Source organism: Vidua macroura, chromosome 2, assembly GCF_024509145.1.
Source record: "Vidua macroura isolate BioBank_ID:100142 chromosome 2, ASM2450914v1, whole genome shotgun sequence".
NCBI classification, from domain to species: Eukaryota; Metazoa; Chordata; class Aves; order Passeriformes; family Viduidae; genus Vidua; species Vidua macroura.
Genome location: NC_071572.1, coordinates 82,528,331 through 82,547,788, shown reverse-complemented (window position 1 = coordinate 82,547,788; position 19,458 = coordinate 82,528,331). Strand labels below are relative to the sequence as shown.

Genomic DNA, 19,458 nt, shown 5'->3' with positions numbered 1-19,458 from the left:
TTCTGAGATTATCATGCCCTACTTCTTCCTCTGGAAATGTGTTAAGTGCGTTTGATACTAACACTCGTCACTCTGCTCCATTCCAGGCAGGCAGGCCCTTTGTGAAAAGATACTGAGAGTGTGACGAGCAGTTTCTAGTTAGAAAATTTTCAGTTGTTGCAATAGAATAAAGCTCAGATCTCAGACATGACTTTGAGGTTGCCAGAGGGAAAAGTACTCACTCACTTGAAGGCTCCTCTACTCTGATTCCTAGGTATTTCTCAATGTTTTGTTATTTATTCATTTTCCAACATTATGAAGGCAACCCACTTCTGTAAGATACATCACTTCCAGATGTCAGACTATGGACCTCTGACATTTTTATTTCAGCTCCTTAACTACAACTTGTTGGCTTATTCCTGCACATGAAGAGTGGACATTTCAGTCTTGTATGGTTTTATATCAACTCAACCATATTTTATTCCCCCTTTCTTTCACTTTCACTGCATGGCTAGAGTTCTGAAAGAAGAATTTTGACTGAGCTTTTTGTAACTGAAATTGCTTCCACAACACAGAGTTGTACAACACAGTACTCCTCTTCTCTTAGATGCAGCCACCTAACTGGGAAAGTAGGTGCCCACTGTAAGGGCAAAGAATTGTGTCCATACCAAAAGTACCCTTTTGTTGCTGTATCTGCCCAGGCCAACATGATACAACTTTGGGAGCAGACAAGTACTTGGTCTTCATTTCTGCATATTCAAGGGAATGGCTTATGCTAACAATTTGCAGGCTGACTTAACACTCCGAGAATACTTCATGACCTGCAATAGCATGAATGATCTCTCACACTAAATTTTTTGGCAGTAGTTGTATATGAATACTTAATTTCTTAATTTAGGTCTTACATTGGGGGCATAAACACAGTTATATATTCCTCTTTATACAGGAGGGTCTATTTCTTAAAAAAAAAAAGAAAAAAGAAGTCAGTCAAATCATGGTTTGTATGTCAATGAAAGAGTGCTTACTGTTAAGATGTCGTAACTCCCTGCTGTGAACTGCTTTCTGGAAGAAACCATCCCTGTTTTGGGATCAATGAAAAACTTCCCATCATCGTTCCCATCCACAATGCTGTACGAGATTTCTGCATTAGGGCCTTCGTCTTTGTCAAAAGCAAAAGCTCTGTAGATTGGCTCCCCTCTTTTCTTACGGTCCCTCTCAGGCAGCTTGATCTGATAGACTTTCTCTGGAAACTGCGGTTTGTTGTCATTCTCATCCAGAATCTGCACCACCACCCAAACAGAGGATTGCTTGGGAGATGTGCCCCCATCTGAGACAGTTACCTGAAAAACAGCAGTGCAAATTATTCCCAACAGCTACAGTGGGACTTCAGAAATTGGAGAAAAACATAAAACATAAGGAAACGTCTTGCCTTCCCCAAAGCTAACCAACAGTTTACAACATTTTCTGTGTACACAATACATAATTACTATAAATATGCTCATTGCTTAACCCAATTCGTCCACAATGGCAAATCCAGGAATCCAGAAGATTTTTTACGTCTGCGATGAATGTGGAATAAGGAACCTGCAGACTAGGAAGCTATTTCTCAAAACATAAAATCCTTTTATCTCAAATTCTGCAAGTTTATCTCAGAAGAGAAAACTGGAATTAACCCATTAATCAGGGGTCCCTGCATTTTTTGCATACATATTTCAAAGCTTCTTCTGTCATGGAAAGAATTTGAAAGATATATTTCTTCTTAAACCCTAAAAAAACCCTGTCATTTTTTCCCCATTAATTATTTGGAAATTCTTAAACAACAAAAGGATTTCTGTCAGCTCTTTTCATTCATTACCCAAGATGTGACAGCTCATTAATTCCAAACTTGCTTTATAAGATTATACGGAGCACAGAGAGGCAGGTAACAAAAAATTTCTGCTGCATTGTGTAGAGAGTACACTGTGCTGCCAGAAACATGTAAGAAATAAAATCTTTGAGATGAAAGTTAATTAGTAATTTAGCTGCAACTTAAACAGAATTACTAATAATTTTCAATCTGAAACACTATGAAAATGAAATGATTCAAGATCAACAAGCCCTCAAGAGATTTAATAATATGCCTTCAAAATGAAATCAATATGTTTCAAACTTCTCCCTCAATATTTCGATTGCATTTTTAATGAGAAAGAAATAAGGCAGAGAGTTATTTTTGTTTGCATGAAAGAAGTTCAAATTTCATTTTCGGCTACATATGGTAACATGCCAAATCCCACAGCAGCAATTTCTGATGATAGTGAGCCAAGATATTACATACCCTTCCCTGCTCATACTGATCACTGCACATCAACTGGTTTGCTGGTAACTTCTTAATATTTTATTTTTCCTTAAAAGTTTTTGTGTTCCCTTGCAAATCCTATAGTCCTGATGTTCAGTTGTTAGGCAAAGCAAAATTTTCTGGGAATAATACCCCTTAGCATTTTCCCATCCTTGTGTAAAGTCTAAACTTAGGGTAACCCCAGTTTAACACTGAGGTCAGCAGAAAAATCGTGTTTTCTATGAGGAAGGTAAACGACATTATCCCTTTCCTGTATTTAACTATGTGTTTAAAAACTGATGCAGTGGAAGGGAGCAGACTGACAGCCTCAGGGACTGAAACAGCTCATTTATAGAAAAGTGCGGAGCATGGCAACATACAGTGGCAATGTAAATTCTCCCAAACAGCCCAGAACCCACTTGGAGAGCCGAACCCATCCTCCCAACAACACATACCAGTCTCAGGCCTCTTTCTCCCAAGATTAGAGTAGAGTTTCCTAAGTACTGAGTAGGTTTGGCAATTAGCAGTTGCTGGGATCACTACTCCTGTGATGGGGACAGCTGCTTGCAGAGTGCTGGATGGGGATCAGAACCATCCTGCAAAGCCACCAACGTGACATCTGCCAGTTACCAGCACAGGGGTGTGGGAAGAAGACCCACATCATTGTCAGTGTGCTGAGCCATCCAGTTCCCATTGCCAACACTTTCCAAAACAGCATTTTTAGTGCTGAAAGGCTGTACGTACAGCTGTGAATCTGCCTTTCCACATGGTGAGAGCCATGCCACCAGGGACCTCAGCCTCTCCACTTCAATGATGATCCCTTCTATTTCTGTTCTACTCTGCTGCAACTGGCTAAGTTCTAGGTCAGACCACAAGTTAACAAAGGAAAACATTTTTTTTGGATTTCTCCACAGATAAAGTAACTATTGATGACAAACAGTACAGGCTGTATAGCATAGAAACAATCAGAGACACACTAATCCAAACTATAAAAAAGTCAACAAAATGTTTTTTTTTAAGGACTAATGTTCTTGCATTAAAAAATACTAGCGAGATTCTGGAAACTCTTGTTCTCTGAACAAATACAACTTTTTTTTTTTTTTTTTAAAGATGTTTTCTTCAATCTGCTAGCAGTAATCAAAAAAGACGTGTGAGTGAAATAAAGGGTTTACAACCAACTATGACAATAAAATCTGTGAAAACCACAGGGGTATAAACTATCAAACAACTATGATGAAAAAACCCTACCTAAGTAAAAAAAAACTGCTCAAGAAGTGAAGCATCCTTCTGTCTTACCAGTACATTCTCACAGTTTGTCAGGTTTCTGCTGAAATCCTGACTAGCATGGTGTTGTGGCATCAAATATTTGCATGCATTTGTTTATTTAGTAAGCCCAAACTTGGGGGGAATCTATTCAATTACAGAAATGTTGCACTGAAAACATTTGCTGACAGCTAACTGGAATGAGTAATGGCAATAACACAAAATGACAGCTAATTAATAAAAATTAACGAAGAATGCCTGAAGTTAGTAAATTCTACTTGGGCTAAAACTTTACACGCCTGGAGAGGAAAATGTTAGGTACCAGCTAAGCCTTTTTGTCTGGGAGACACTCAAAACTTTTCAAAATTACAGGATGCAGCTCCACTCAAAAAGCTCTGAGTGCCAGACACAGGAGCTGAAATTCTCTCTTTGGAGGCATGTAAATTAATTAAGCCTCCTTCACATCAGTGATGTGATTATTTCCCCAGCTGTAAATCTGCACCCTGGCTGATCCCTTTTCTGTGCTCCATCATCCTGACCCCAGCCTGAATAGTAAGCCTATTCAGGTTCCAGTCATAAACCAGGTAAAAGAGCTGCAAAAGTTTCTGCTGCCCCTACAGAAAAACCCCACCACGACAACACATTAAAACAAACCAAGAAATTGCTGCCAGTTCAGAATTGTTGTCAGACAAAAACAGGGAGAAGCACATCGCTCTGCAAATACCATTTCCATCAGTATCACACCAGCACTTAGGGGCCCCTCTAACCAAGGCAATTTCAATTCAAACATTACCACAGTTCTTAGCTCAACCCTTGAACAGCTGGAAATTACAGTAAAGAAGTAACCAGGGAGGGAGGGAGGTTAGGATGCTCACAGGACAAAGCTAATTCACAGCTGGTATCTCTGGAAATGCAAAAGGCAGATGTGCAAGGCACAGGAGAGATTGCAGGAGAGAAGCTGTAATTTAGGACCAGTGACGTTCTTTTGTTTAGAAACCTGCAGGTAGCATGGTAGGAAAAAGAACATAGAGAAGAAAGGTAATGCAGATGAATGATATCTGAATGACATCTGTCATTCATCTGTCAGTCTGAGACAGACTGTCTCAATACATGCTTGTCAAAATTTGCCATTGAAAACCCAGCAAGAGGTGACTCTCACAGTAATTGGTATGGGAAAAGGGTAAGGACAAAATCACGGCTTTCCCAGTGGAGATGAGGAACGGCTGCTTGGTCAGCATGTGCTTTCCTAAACGGTGAACATCTTCTCCTGTCTGTGTGATGAGTCTGGTATCCAGATCCAACTGCTGTAGACAAGATGCTGCTTGACCATGTGCAGGTGAGATGGACCAGGACAGCGTCTGCCCCCTCTGCTGCACTGGTTAAATACTGCTGCTCATGCTGCATCAGGACAGCCTAAACAGGGGATTCAACCTCCCAAAGCTGTGATTCAGCCATGAAAGCAGCTGAATTTGGACTCCCTGAGTAATTAGACAAAGGGTTGGTCCATTCAGCAAGGGTGGAATGTCTTAAAAGGAATGTGATTACATATTTAATAGGGCCTGAATGCAACAAACAACAAAAATAATGTGAACTATTAAATATTTTCATGGTGAAATCCTAACATCGCTGCTGTTTTCTCACTGCCTACAGACAGTTCCACTACAGTTTTCTCCACAAAATTAGCATCTTCTTTTAGGAATCTGTATTTACCCATTGACTTTAATGCTTATGTCTTTACTGAAATATGTCTGCCAACACACATACAGATGCTGCTTACCTGGGAATTTATTTGCTAAAGTAACAACAGTCACACCGCTCTTACAATGTTTCCTATAGCTGGATGGACCAAGACAAGGCCTCCTCAAATTCCCTCTACTTCTATCAGATATGTATTTTTGCTGATATGCTCCTTCTGCAGCATATGACAAATTCAGTGTAATAACAGTTCTCTCCAAGTAAAACAATTTCCACTTCTTCTGCAGGATCTACTTCAGCAGGTTGGTCTATAGACGTTATCACTCCCCTACAGGACTGAGAGATATTCATGTTTATGTTCATGTCCACAGAACAACTACAAAGGGATTTCCATAGAAGTAGATCTTCTCAGTGAAAATGAAGACTGACACTGACACTGACTGTTAACATAACACAGCTGGAATGTTAGATGTGGCAATTTCTTCTTTTTATGACTATGGAGAAGGCATGGAGGAGACATCTACTGTGGAAATATTGCCTAATAATCCAGTCTAATCCAGCCTAGTAGACCTCAGCAATGGTCACAAAAGGAATTTTGCCTTGAGACAGTCACTCCTCCTATGAGTCAGACTGTAACACTTAATTGAAGAAGGTGTAGTTCTTGAATCTTTCAGAATACAGATACAACTGTGAGGACCACCCTCCTGAATTAAGAGTACTATATTGAGTCTCATTAACAAAAGCTCATGACTTCCAAGGTAATTATTAGCTCAGCTGGAGGGAATAGCCAGCAGGGATGTTACTTCAACAGGTACAAGACAATTAGCAGGTGTTTAATGTGAGTCATCAAGCCTTGAGAAGGACAGATACCTTCTTCCATATCATTCTTTGGCAGGAGGAAGTACTTAGCCTACCCGATATTTAAGTAATGAGGAACTGTCACATCACTGTCATTAGCATTGCAAAAAGCTGAAGATGCCATATTTGCTTGTTTATTTTTTTTGTGTGGTAATTGCTTAATGCAAAATAAAGTGAGCTGAGATGCTTGTGCTTCATCAAAAGAGAGTGCACAATGAGGTTTTCAGGTGAAAGTGTCTCCCTTCCCCCTAACAAGAAATGCTAATTTTGCTTCAGAAAACCCTAGAAAAGAGAATCTGGTTGAGCTACTGAAGGCAGAAAAATGATCAAAGGGAGCGGGAGAGTTAAGGCATACCCCTGCTGTTAGTGACTAATGGGTTTGTTTCTTCTGCCAGCGTGTAAAGGAGCTGCAATACCTATTGTAAGTCTCTGGAATTCAGCCCAAGTAGGAGAAGTGAAAGATTATAAAGGAGAGCTCATCGAGGGATGAATACAACTTTAAAGTCCAATGCACTGAATTACTATCTCTGCCGACTTCAGAGAGAGACTAAACTCGTGGCTAAATTCTTACAAGGAAATATTTTTCTGAAATGCATGCTGTTACTGAACTACATGTCAGATTATTGCTACAAAGTGAAAGCAGTGTAGCTCAAAGATATACAGAATACAAGAGAAAAATAAATGTACTTTTTTTTTTTTTCTTTTTTTCTTCAAAACGAATACTGAGTTAGCTGTAGCAAACTAGATACCTTCTCTTTCTAATCCTTTATCTAGCAGCTCTGGGAAAGAAATGAGTAAGTGCTTATTTCACTTACTCTAATAGGATGTGGTGCTGTCCCAAAAGACAAATTATACTTCTTGTCCAAAGGAGTTCCAATCATATCAATATGATCCATCTTTTCTTATTTCCTTTACAACATGCTAATCTGGGAAAATCTTTGTTTGTAAAAAAAAATTAATACATTCACTCTGGCCAGGTATGAGAAATAAATAATTTAGAGTACATTTTAAATAGAGATTATTACTGACATAAACACTCTAGTTGTTTGATTAGGAATGTCAATGGCTTCCAGCCACACTTAAGCTAGAAATGGTCTGTTAAACCATTTGAGAATTAACGATGACATCAGGTAATTTCAGTGCTGTATTGCCAAAAGACAGGAAGAAAGGAAGGAAGGCAGGCTTTTTCATTTGGAGCTAAATGCTCCCTGTGGTATTTGAAAACCTAAGTATTAGAAAAGCGTACTGAAGAAAGCCTTAGCGGCTTAAAATCTTAACTTTTGTCAGACTCAGTGTGCTGAGACCAGTAGATGGTAACCAAAGGACCTGGCAGAATGAAATATCAGAATGGGTGATTTAAAAGTCCAAATACACTACTACTACTTCTATTACATTTATCCTGTGCCACACTTTATTCTACAAGCTTTTTGGAAACAGAAACAGTAAACAAGTCTCTGTAAAGAAACTAAAGACTTGTATTTCAGATTTAGTAGCATTAAAAAGAAGAATCTGCATAGCTCTTGACAGTGACCCTCTAAAAGAAAAATAGCAACTTCCTATAAGCATTGCTTTTAAAGTTCATTACAGTTTGGAGATCCTGACGACGTTTGTGCATCAGGCTTTATTTACAGTGTTCTTCAATCAATACATGCTAAGTGCAGAACCAACCATTACTCCATTAGATTCGCAGGAAAACAGAGCAGCCTGTCATGTGTTAAAGGAAACTCCTTCAGGCAACCTCAGAAAGCACCTTCACCTTCCTTTCCCTGAGTAAAAAGAAAACTATAATCCTTAGGAATGTCAAGCTCATATAATTTGCATTTGATGAAATTTAGATTAAACTTTGTCCAGAAGTGATTCTAAGCCAGTCACTTTCTAGAAATCCAGAAGCGCCTCTTGCACCGGCGGAATTAAATACAGAAAAGCTTTACCCCTACTGCCTAATTGTAGTATACAGACACATAAGATTCAGCAAAAATCCTCTGGTAAGGAAAAGTGCTGCTCAACTAGGACTTTTTCTGACCTTCCAGGTGATAACAGCACCTTGAAACTGCAGGCATCATATCCCATGTTGTGCAGTTTGCAAAGTTTGCAACAAGAAGATTGGAAAATTTAGTAAGTACATCAACCTCAGTCTCCAAACAACAATTGTAAAGGTCTTTTGAGTAGATTATGAGCTTCCTCTCTTTGCTCATGAGGCTAGAGTAATGAGTCTTGCTAAACATATAATGAAGAAAGAATTCAAAAACAGAAGAATACACTCCAAACTGTCCACTGATAATACCTGTCAAAGGACATTTACCCACCTTCAGACTGGCACCTTACAAACAAGATAAAGTATGATATGCAATTGCTTAAACTTATTTTTTTTAGGCACATGAAATCTTTTCAGGAACAACCTATCACTAAACAGAAGTATAACTACCATCAAAGCCCCTAAAGTAGAAATAAGATAAAAGTTGCCTATTGATCTTCATAGTAAACTTTGAAGAAGGTGTTTAGCTCCTGCTGAAAGTGAAGATTACAATCTGAGAGTTTTGTGAACAGAAAATGAATAGTCAAATGTGAGAATATTTCACTTCAAGCAGATTTAAATAACATAAAGCTTGCAAATCACGATATGAATGCAGTTTAATGTTAGCAGTATTCTCTATGTCAATTTTAATCTGATTCATACCTCAATATCCACTTCAGCCATTTGTGGATTTTGCTTTTCTTATGAAAAGAAACACCTGTGATTAAATATTGATAAGTTCCCTTCTATCAGATCTACCTCTACAGATAATGCCTTTCTCCAAAAATCACTCAGGAAATACTGTAGCTCTCCATTTTTGTGCTTCAAAAGAGGTGTACATCAACTTGCAAGCTCACCACACTGCTGTTTTCTCAGAGATTCAATTACTCTTCATTTTCTATCCACAAAAGTTACTTGATTCTCATCTTCACTATAAGCAGGAACCAAATACCTTCTTCAGTTTCCCTAAAATGATGAAGATTGTTATACATCGCCAAACTTCCATGTTGTCATACTAGACCAGTCCATATGTGTAATCACGTAAGAAAAACATTCTGGCTATTAATAAAGACAGAATATGTTATCCATGCTTCCAAGATATTTTCCTAGTATTAATAAATTATGTTTCAACTATCAACAGACATGCCCTGCTCAAAAAATACGTGCTGATTTATTGCCAAAATTTAATCAAGCTATAGTACTAGTCACCATGGAGTTAACTAATCAACAGCATTTACTTTAGATCCTTGTTTGGATGTGCAGCCGTGTAGGTTTGTAGCACGGGTCCCAGATATCAAACCTGACAGGGAATTAACTCCCTGCTCTTTTAGCAGAAACTCTCAGATCCAGAGCAGGTGTGGGGCAATAGCTCTCCTTCTGTCTGGCATTAAGTCAGCAGCACTGCCTCATGCTAATATGGTACAAGCTCCTGAAGGTCCTCTAAGAAAAGGCATAGTGTGAAAGAGCTTGCTCTGTACACCCTTAGAAATACTGTGGCAGAAGCTTCTGTTACAACAAAGCAATAACTTCAACTAAAACTTTCAGTCTTCAAAGGGAATCATCTTGTGTCCTAAACTATAATATAAAAACCCACTTCTAAACAATTTTTGTCATGCTGTGATCCACTGCCCTGAGATGTTGGATGAAACATCCTCAGGCAAGGCTCTATGATGGTCTGTTTCAAAACAATATTGCTGTTCCTGAGGAGATAAAATGTTTATTTGGCCACCAATGAGATGAAAGATATACACTGTAGTTCCTTATATTTATTTACTTTATAGGTACACTGCATCCAAATTCTGTGCTGCTATATAAAGTAGAACCAGGGATTTTCAAAAGAAAGGTAACAGTTTGGGTTTTTTTTTCTCCTCAGCAGCACTTGTGCTAACAGGGGATGACACCACCTTGTCTTTGGCCGACAAGCAGATTAAGATGCATCCAGCCCCATCTCCAGCTCCTCCTCTTTATGTTCTTCCCCTGTCATCCACTTGCAGCCACCTCCACCCACCAATAAACTACTTGTGCATCTGTGCTATGAACAGGGCTACTGAAATAATTAGGGTTTAAAATGAACCGCCAAAAGAAAACAAATCCCCCCAAAAGGCAGACAGTAGTGAGCAAGGGCAATGAAAGAGCAAAAGGAGGGGAGGCATGCCAACTCCCCAAGTCAGGCTGAGGCAAGTTTACCAAGATGTTTGGTCACTGAAGGAACATGCATAGTACAACTACAATTTTGGTGATTAATTCTGCAATCTTACTACATATAGAAGTTCACCCCCAAAACCTCCCTCCAAAAAAAAATCTCTATCTTTGAACTCATCACTTACCAACAAGCCTTTGATCAATACCAAAGCAGGCAAAGCCAAAACCATTAATATTAATGTACAAGCCTTTGTGTCTCATCAGTAATGCTGAAAATACCCAATTTTCATCTTACACTGTTTTTCCACAGTATGCAAGAAATGAGTGCTCTCCATCCACACACATAGGTAAAAAGTTTCAAAGTCATTTTTACAGCTGGCAGACTGATGAGTAGCCTCTGACATTTAAATGCAATTTATTATTTTTGCAGTAAAATTGAAGCTTCCACAGTTTTATGTTCAAAATAAAGCTTACCTGCTAAAAAACTGATACATAAAAAATTGATTTTCTAAAAAATTGATTTTCTGGGTAGAAAATATATCAATCAGATTTTATATACAGACTTAAGCTATACAGGCTTTTCCCACTTTTTGAACATCCTTTAGAGATATTTTAAATTGCATAAAGCAAAAATGTATGGTTTAGGCCTCAGAAATTTATCTGCATTTACTGAATAGTCACTCAGGAAGATTTCAGTGACTGTTTTCATTAATAAAAAAGGGGAAAAAATAAGATATGATTTTTTTTGTGATGTTCAAGTTATTTGACAGTTATTTCTTTGGTAATCAAGGAGGTGCAAAGTAAAATTTTAATCAAATTAGAAGACAGTATCATAGCAATTATTCATGCATATTTGAATAAAGTAATTTTTGGAGTCAGATGAGGATTCCATCCTAAAATATCTTACAAAATAGTATAAATATTCTCAGAAAATCAGTATGAAAAGTAATTAAAATAAGGTGAAGCAGATAAGCATGAATAAGGAGCCTTGTTCTTGGGATTCTTCCCAAGGCAGATTTTTTTAATGACAATATCATCCTGTTTTTGTCAGACCAGGTTAAAGTAAATCACATCAATAGTTGCTTTGATTTTAGTAATAAAAAGTTCTACTTCACTTCTTGAAGTCTACTTCACAACTTTCTGTTACAAATCAATTTTGGACAGATAACAGGCATTAATTGGGCCATATTTAATCACACTTTCATCTAACAGGCAACACAGACAAGCCTTATTATCTCAACCTCTACTTGTCTTTGATTTTATATGTCCTGTAAATATCTACTAGCTAATTTATATTGGCATGGGGTCAATTTTACAAACTGGTTGAGAATCAATCAGCATGGGGAAAAAGAATGAAGATTCCAATTTTGAAGTAAAACTCCTATTCTTGGACTGATCACATTTTTTTACTTTTTCCACATTGATCTTCCAGCTTGGAAAACTCAATCTGGAAAATAGGCTCAGATGTTGTGCCCAGTACAAAGATGTGAAACTGAAGTTCAGGTAACTGTTCTGGTGAGAAAGAATGAGAGCTATCAACCCCTTCCCTGATGGGTGCAGCAGGACTCTGTGTTTCACCAGACACAGTACAAACCTTGCTCTTTCTCACAAGACAAGACTGGCACAAGCTAAGCATACCTTTAGGGACAGGTTCACTGTAACCCTCTTTTTCACTAAGTCTGTTTAGCTCTTTTCTTAGCTCTCCTGAATCTCTAGAAATCACCACAAACACCTGAGAATAGTCTCAGCCTCCCCAGCCATGCCATGGACAGCAGGGTACATATATACTGCACAACTGGAGACACACAGAGCAAAGACAAATGTTACCCTAATGAACCAATCTCATGTTGTCTGAGCAGCCAAATAATTACAGACACCTTCTTGGTAGGGAAGCACTGGCCAGCTGTGAAACCCTCAGACTTGGAAATCAATGGGAATTTTCCCACTGACTTTGGTGAGAACGGGGTGGCATCCAGAGCTCAACAACCTAATTTCAGTACTTTTAATTCTCACTGAGCTTTTGCCCAGCCCTGGCATGAGTTGCATGAGTACCTGAAAGCTGTGAGCCTTCAGCTAAAGGGTAGGGAAGGTGTGCACTACTGCAGCATCACCACTGTGTGCCTAATAACTGACTGGGAACAATCTCATTTAGCGCTCAGGCAAATGTAGGATTTTCTGTTTGCTTTAAAGAAACAGCAATTTCACATGCAATTATTTTCTTTAGCACTATTTTTTTTTTTCCTGTTGGTTCAATCTGTTACACACATAGCCAGTGATCCTGTGAACAGTGATGTATACGAAAAATTTTCAGAATGTGTCAAGACCATACTGCCAACATAAATAAGTAGGTGTGTGTATGGGAACAAAGTCATTTTGGGGTAACGATACAACAGGAAAAGCTGTCCCCAGGTTTTAATATCCCAAATGTGTTGAAAAGAAAAAATCCTGTCCCAAAACCTTAATTTCCCAGCGTAACACTTGGAACGCATTAAAATGTTCAGGTTATTAATATTAATTAATTAATTAATACTATTATAATTAATTAATTGCATAGTGCCTGGAGTCCTGGAAAGGGATCTTTATGTGTTGGAATAATAATAAGATGGCATTCCACTCCTGCAGTGCGGGAGGAATTTTAAAAGATCACAACTTTTAAAATATTCTCAGCACTTTGATTCTTCTGCAGAATTAGTCTTTAACATGCATTTGGGTTTTGTAGCCACAGGATGGCATTCACTGCTGTGCAAAAGGGTCAATAAAATGTAAAATGTGAGTAGAGCTTAGGAAGCATACTTTTTATCTGCGGAAAGGAAATATTTAATCAAGAATTATTAATATAAATTTACTGCTTTCTCTTGATGACCACCATTGATTCAAAGAATGTAATACAGAAATCTTAACATGCATAGCCCTTAAGGTTCATTTTCTTACTGCATGGGCACCATGTCCCTCAATAGATAGATAGATAGATATCTTGCCCGACTTCAGTAAGCTGTGGCACTAAAAATACAGAGCAGCAATTCCAGCCTGGGATACTAGCAACTGCATAAAACACCTCAGTTTCACTTCCATGGTTTATGGAGTCAAAGTCACTCTTTATTGGATTTATACAGGCTCATAATTTACTGTTTATTTGCCCATTAGGGCAGTGTATGGAGTAGGTGTTGACACATAGCATACCAACAGGAGGACAGTTGAACCAAACGGATGGCCAAGGTGACGGATAATTGGACTGCAAATGTCAAAGAGTGGAGTTGAAAAGACAGGTATATCAACCCACACATACTTTTCCCAGTTGTGATATGAAAGTTAAGAGCAGGGACAATCAGCTACTAGTTGTTACAATTTACAGAACTGGGTTTGAAGTCAGCGGGAAGCAGCACCCAATTAACGGCAGCAGAGGCGACTGGTGAAACGACTGGATTTAGAGCGATGAGCAGGAATGTCAGATAGAGAGACAACCAAGTAATGCTATTAACCTTTGTGAGATTGCCTCCCTGATAATGTGGTCTGGAGGACAATAAAACACTGCATGAGACAATATGCCCAATTTGGTAGTGCAGGACTGATATATGGGAGAAGGTGGCTAATTTCCCTGGATTCATTTTATAGGCCTCCAATTAGCCCTCACTAGGTGAAGGCAGCAAAAGGAGGAAGCAGGAAGAAGGAATGTCTAATGAGTTGCTTTGTTGGGTTTTAGCAGAAAATATTGAAAAAGTAAAGTTTCAGGAGCTGCTTTGCTTTTGAGACTGTCTCAGGATGTGTTAAAGGGGCAGGGTACTCTGTTGGAAATAGTCGTGAGAAAGCTTCTGATTTATGGGAGGTCTTGAACAACACAAGTATGTCCTGTCAGGACCAGTGCAGGAGGTGTGATCCCTTGGCACAGGCAAATGAGATATGCCAGCCCCAGGCACTAATCCCCATGGTCAATGCTGGGTCACTACTGCAGATGTTCGCTCACGATGTGGAGGCCTGGTTGACACTACCTAGAGACGCTGCCACTGCTCCCTCTGAGAAATCCCATACAAAATGTAAACAAACTTGTTCTCCAAAAGTGCATCCAGTTTTAGAAATGGCGTATTAGGAGCAGATCTAATCCACAGATTACTAATATCACAAAACACGTAAAACTGATTTACAGGCTTAGTGAGGCCGTTTGTCCATCAAGTAAAGTTCAAGTGCAGTTCCTGTTTTGGTATGTAAGTCTGCTGAATGCACTCTCAATAACCTCTAGAAAATAGAGCACAAATGTGTAATTTATTCAGCTACTACCTTTTAGGCATTCAAGGGCTAGTGGAGCTTATTGCACTCCAGAGAAAGCAGGGGTGTGTCTCAAGTTCGGAAGTCATGAGGTAGGTCTCAGCTATAGCTTGGAGAACAGGGAAGGGACACCAAATTAGCTCTGCAAGAACTGAATGAGCTGAAAAACAGCCCACAGCTCTGAGTTGGGTAATGTGCTTTGTCAGGAAGCTGGATAAATGACTGCCTCATGCTGAGCACTGTGCTGCAGCAGCAAGGATTTCTTTTGGGACCTGAGCAGCTTGCTGGAAGTTGGGCATCCCATCACCACTGTGATCCATCATCAGGCACCCTCCCAGGGCTGCAGAAATAACACATCTTCTGTACACTTCAGACTTCTTTTTATTAAAAAAGCCACAGCTTTCAATTGATACTTTCACACTGAGAGTCGGATATTATGAGGATTGAATGCCTGAAGAGAAAGCATTCAAAGAAAGTATTATTTTACTTTTTAAATGTCATTCCCCAGCTGAGGTGCTGCAGAGAAGACTGCACTCAGGCAGTATTTAGAGCGCTACAACAAAAATAGTGAAAGATCCTTAACTGTACACATACTTGGTAAATGCCAGTGGGAAAGACAAAATAGGCTTTAATATTCAATTCAATCCCATAAACATATGTCCAAAGCTACACAGAGAGAGTTTGAGCAGGTCCATTTGAACAACAGGGTTTTGGTGAGGAGGATAAGGAGTAAATGAAAATTAACCTCACATGTCAGTTAATATTTTGATTCCTTCTGCTACAAATTATGGTCTATTGAGACTAAGCTAACACACAGACTTCACTGCCTTCTGTCCCTCTCAGTTAATAGATATCATGCCATTTTGGCATACTTTGGTGTACCAAATAATAAAGCTCTGCTTAGCTAAAATGTGTGGTCTAAGATTTATGATTTTGTGGAAATTTTCTAAGTATTTTTTAAACTGTGATCAAGTATTGGGGTTTTAAAAAAGTGTGGTAATGTAAAAAAACCCCATGTGTTTCTATTCTCCCTATTTTTTTCCAATAAAGTCTTTAAAACCTGAGAGTTAAGAACACCTTAGTTGATACAACACCTTAATAGCTATCTGGAAGGACAGTGGAAGACAATATACAATGGGAAAACCAGATATATTTGAGGTTGTGAAGAAAATATTAACTTATTTACTGGTATCTGGGTTAAAGATAACACGTTGGATCTCAGAAAAGTTAAAGCCATGAATTGACAGACTGCTATTAGCAATATTTGTATTTTTTACTTTCCCAAGGAATGTGAGAAAAAAAACTCGTTATTTTGATTCTGACATTTTTGCTCTCAAGTGCTCATGTTAATCCTTGCTTTTGAATATTTAGAAAATTCCTTGCCAAAGAAAGTATTATTTTTTGCCAAACCATAAAATGTACTTTAGGACTGCTATGATAGCATTTTCAATGTCATTGTATGACGAGAAATTAGCAAACAGCAATATTACATTTGAGAATGATGAGATTAATCTGCTTCTTGACAACTGAAATTTGTTAGGCTGTGAAAAGAAAATTACTGGTTCTGAGGGCCCATTTCTTTGCACTTGATGCTTCAGGGCCTTTGTACATTTCTGTTTAAATCATATCTTCATAAAAAAAGCAAAACAACTGTTTGGTCCCTGATTATTATCAAGCTGAAGTCAGATAAGAAAAACATTAGGATTCTTATGTTCTGTGATAATATATTTAGGGAGAAAAAAAGTGTCAATTATGCTCAGTAAACTGATTTTCAACCCGATTAGAGGTTTTATTATCTTTAGGTATCTTGTAAATACCTTAATTTGTGTCATGTTACAAATTATGCTGAGAACTCCAATCTTATTTCAGCACATTTCACACAATGATGCACTTTTTCCATAACAAATTACTTTTAAAATGAACAAAAAACCCCAACCCAAACAGCACAATTTTTTCAAACCGCCATGATTTTGCTTGACATTTTCCTATCCTGTCCAGTATATCCTTCTTGATCAATATGAATGTTTAAGGATTATATGGTGGAGGGACAGTGTGGTGATGTGGGAATGATCTGAAAGATCAGAAAAAGAGGGAAAATACATTATATTGAAGGACATTACAGGCTACAGTGAGAAGACTGTGAGATGTGATGAGGCTCAAAGAAAATGTTGCGCATTCATTGCATACTGGGAAAAGGTTCTCATCAAGTGCACGGACTGGTGGGGGCAGTTTTGTGGAATGCTCAGTTTTTAATGTATGAAAATGATAAACTCCTGAAAAAGAAAAGCACTAAGAAGGGAAAGAAAAAAAAATTCAGAGGACAGAGCACTGACAAAACACACATGTGTCAAATCAACCCAAAGGCCACTCAAGACAACAGAATTGGAGAGTTAGTGCTGGGATCCCTACACAGGGTATTGCAGGGTGGTAGGATTTGGTGCATATAAATGATGGTGGCAAGTGAAGCTGCTGTGAAAAAATTGCAGAATCAACTTTTTTTAGCAATAACAAGCCTGAATTTGGAACAGCTGAGAACATATCACCCTGGGAGAAAGAACAAATGGATGCAAATCTTCTTTTAGGGCATTTTTCTAAATGGTGGATTAATTAAAAAGCATACTAGGATTTCCTATGCCCAGAAAAGATTTTAGTACAGATGCTAATGCATTCCTAACTGAGGAAGAAGATGCTCCCCTGCCCTAAATTCGACTCTCAGCTTGGTCTTAGCTGAGAAGGCAGGAAAATGAGACCTCTGCAAAATGTGTGTATGTGCATGCATGTTTGTGTGCTCAAACAGTACAGACATAAATTAACAGTCTGGCAGCTGATGGGTATTACCCATGCTACAAAAAACATGATATTGCACTAAAGCAGACAATTCACATAACACAAAGGCTCTGTATATCTAAAACAGGTTTGAATAATGTGAAAGAATTTCCTGAGGCTTCTGCAGAAGATTAAAACATTGGTACATTCATATAAAAATGTGAAGATTTAGCAAGGCAGTGCACCCTGCACAATGATTCTTTGTTTCACCAAGCACAGAGCCTGGCAAGAGAGACACCCTGAAAGAATATATTCAACCAATTTGGGCCTGGTAGGTGGGCTTCAGCCCATAAAAAAGGGAGCTACAGATCTTAAGAAACATACAATGAAGAAAAAACCTGTTAGCCCTGAGCTAATCTATGAGCTAATCCCTCAGTGAGAAAGCAACATTAGACTAAACTTCTAAATCCTGACTGAAAAGAAAAGCTTGATATAGATTAACCACAGAATTTGCCTGCACAAGCTTAGCATGAGGAATGGTTTATTAAACAAGAAGGAAGACCACTAATACATCCCTCTCTGTTTCAACAACATTTAACACATGGGTGCAGACCTAATTTTCGAAGCATGCAATAATACTTGATGTTTTAATAATATTTTTCCACCCATTTGTATTGATCTAATGCTCTGCTATCTCATAGCTCTGCAAAGAGAAGAGAGAGGTATTGAAAGAATTTTAAATTGCTTTTCTCTCATGTATTCACTCACCCATTTCCAACACACCTGAGGAAATGCAGCCATGGGAACCAATGTCTAATTCTTTTATCCTTGGATTATGAGGGATAAGTTTAGGAAAATCATTGCTACTGAAGCCAGACTAAGCACACTACTCAGGATAAGCAAAGGAGTTGAACTAGCCCCCAGCATAATACTTTCCCCCCTCCACAGTGACATCACACATGTCTTAATATAATGCTAGTTAATCATCGGGTAACTTTCTTGCACTACACCACGATGCTGCGTCCAGTGGGTTTTTAATTATGTCCAGAGGGTCAAGGAAGCGCTGATACACCCCTAGGCTCTCAGGAGACACTCAGAACCTTGCAGGGTGGCTGACTGCAGGCTGGATTTCCTTCCTGGCACAATTGCATCTTTTCTGTTATGCCTTTAAAAAATTTGGAAGATACCTGATAAGACAGCACACAAGGTCTATAAAGCTGAATATGCTTCCATGCTTCCATGCTGAGGTGCTTAGAGCCAAGACCTGCTGCTAGAATGCTGTGGGTCTACAAGGATAATCCTAAAAGAGGCATTTGATGCCCAGCATGAAAAAGCCAACAGAGCTGCGCTTTGAGGATATTCATTTCTTCATTTCATGACCCAGTGGTTCAGGTCAGTGAGTCATGAAATCTGTAAAACAACCTCCCTCCCTTGAAAAATGTCAGATATATGCAAATCACTCCTTGACTAAAGCAAAACTCTAGGCAATCAAAAATGTGATTTTTCTAATGAGACACAACCACCGTGGCAGACAGCAGTGTGTGAACCTAAGCCTCAGCCCTGGATGATTCTGATCTTGCCAAGCTCTTCAAAACATGAACCTCAATGAGTACCTGCAAAATCATCTGTATCTTGATACCGGGCCAGATTTTAATCTAAATAAGTAATTAATTAGTTTTTTATCCTGGATCATAATACCAATTGTTCCCTGCTCATTTCTAGCAGACCCACAGTCCAATGAAACATGATTTAGCAAAAAATATATTTGGGGCAGTATTCCACTGTAGATGGTGTATCTCTCATCATATGTCAATGAACTGGGAAAATCAAGTATTTTCCATAAGCAGAGGAGAGAAAATATAATAGAAGTTGTGCTTTCTTATTTTAATACCAAATAAATCAACACAAGCTTACATTACCTATAGAAGGTCTGTAAGCTATCTGGCTCATTCCTGTAATCATCAAGCATTCACAACAAAACCCCACAGTTTTGCATATTGAGTTATGAACGTTTTTTACTTAGGAGGCTCATTAAAGATAGAAAAGAGGACTGCTTTTCTTCATTACTATTGGTATTTGGTATCAATAAAATAGATTAACTAAACAATCAGGAGATTTTTAATACTAGACTAAAATCCTGCCATGTAAAAACTTCCCTACAGTATCA

The 19,458-nt window shown here is 38.5% G+C and overlaps 1 protein-coding gene across 1 annotated transcript in view; it reads right to left on the bottom strand.

Annotated features, from left to right (window-relative positions):
- FAT3 (FAT atypical cadherin 3) overlaps nucleotides 1–19,458 on the bottom strand; it is a 333,799-nt gene that overhangs the window by 109,687 nt on the left and 204,654 nt on the right. The window contains exon 5 of the mRNA XM_053970651.1: nucleotides 1,005–1,319. Coding sequence (XP_053826626.1) covers nucleotides 1,005–1,319 — 315 coding nt within the window. The remainder of the gene's footprint in view (nucleotides 1–1,004; nucleotides 1,320–19,458) is intronic.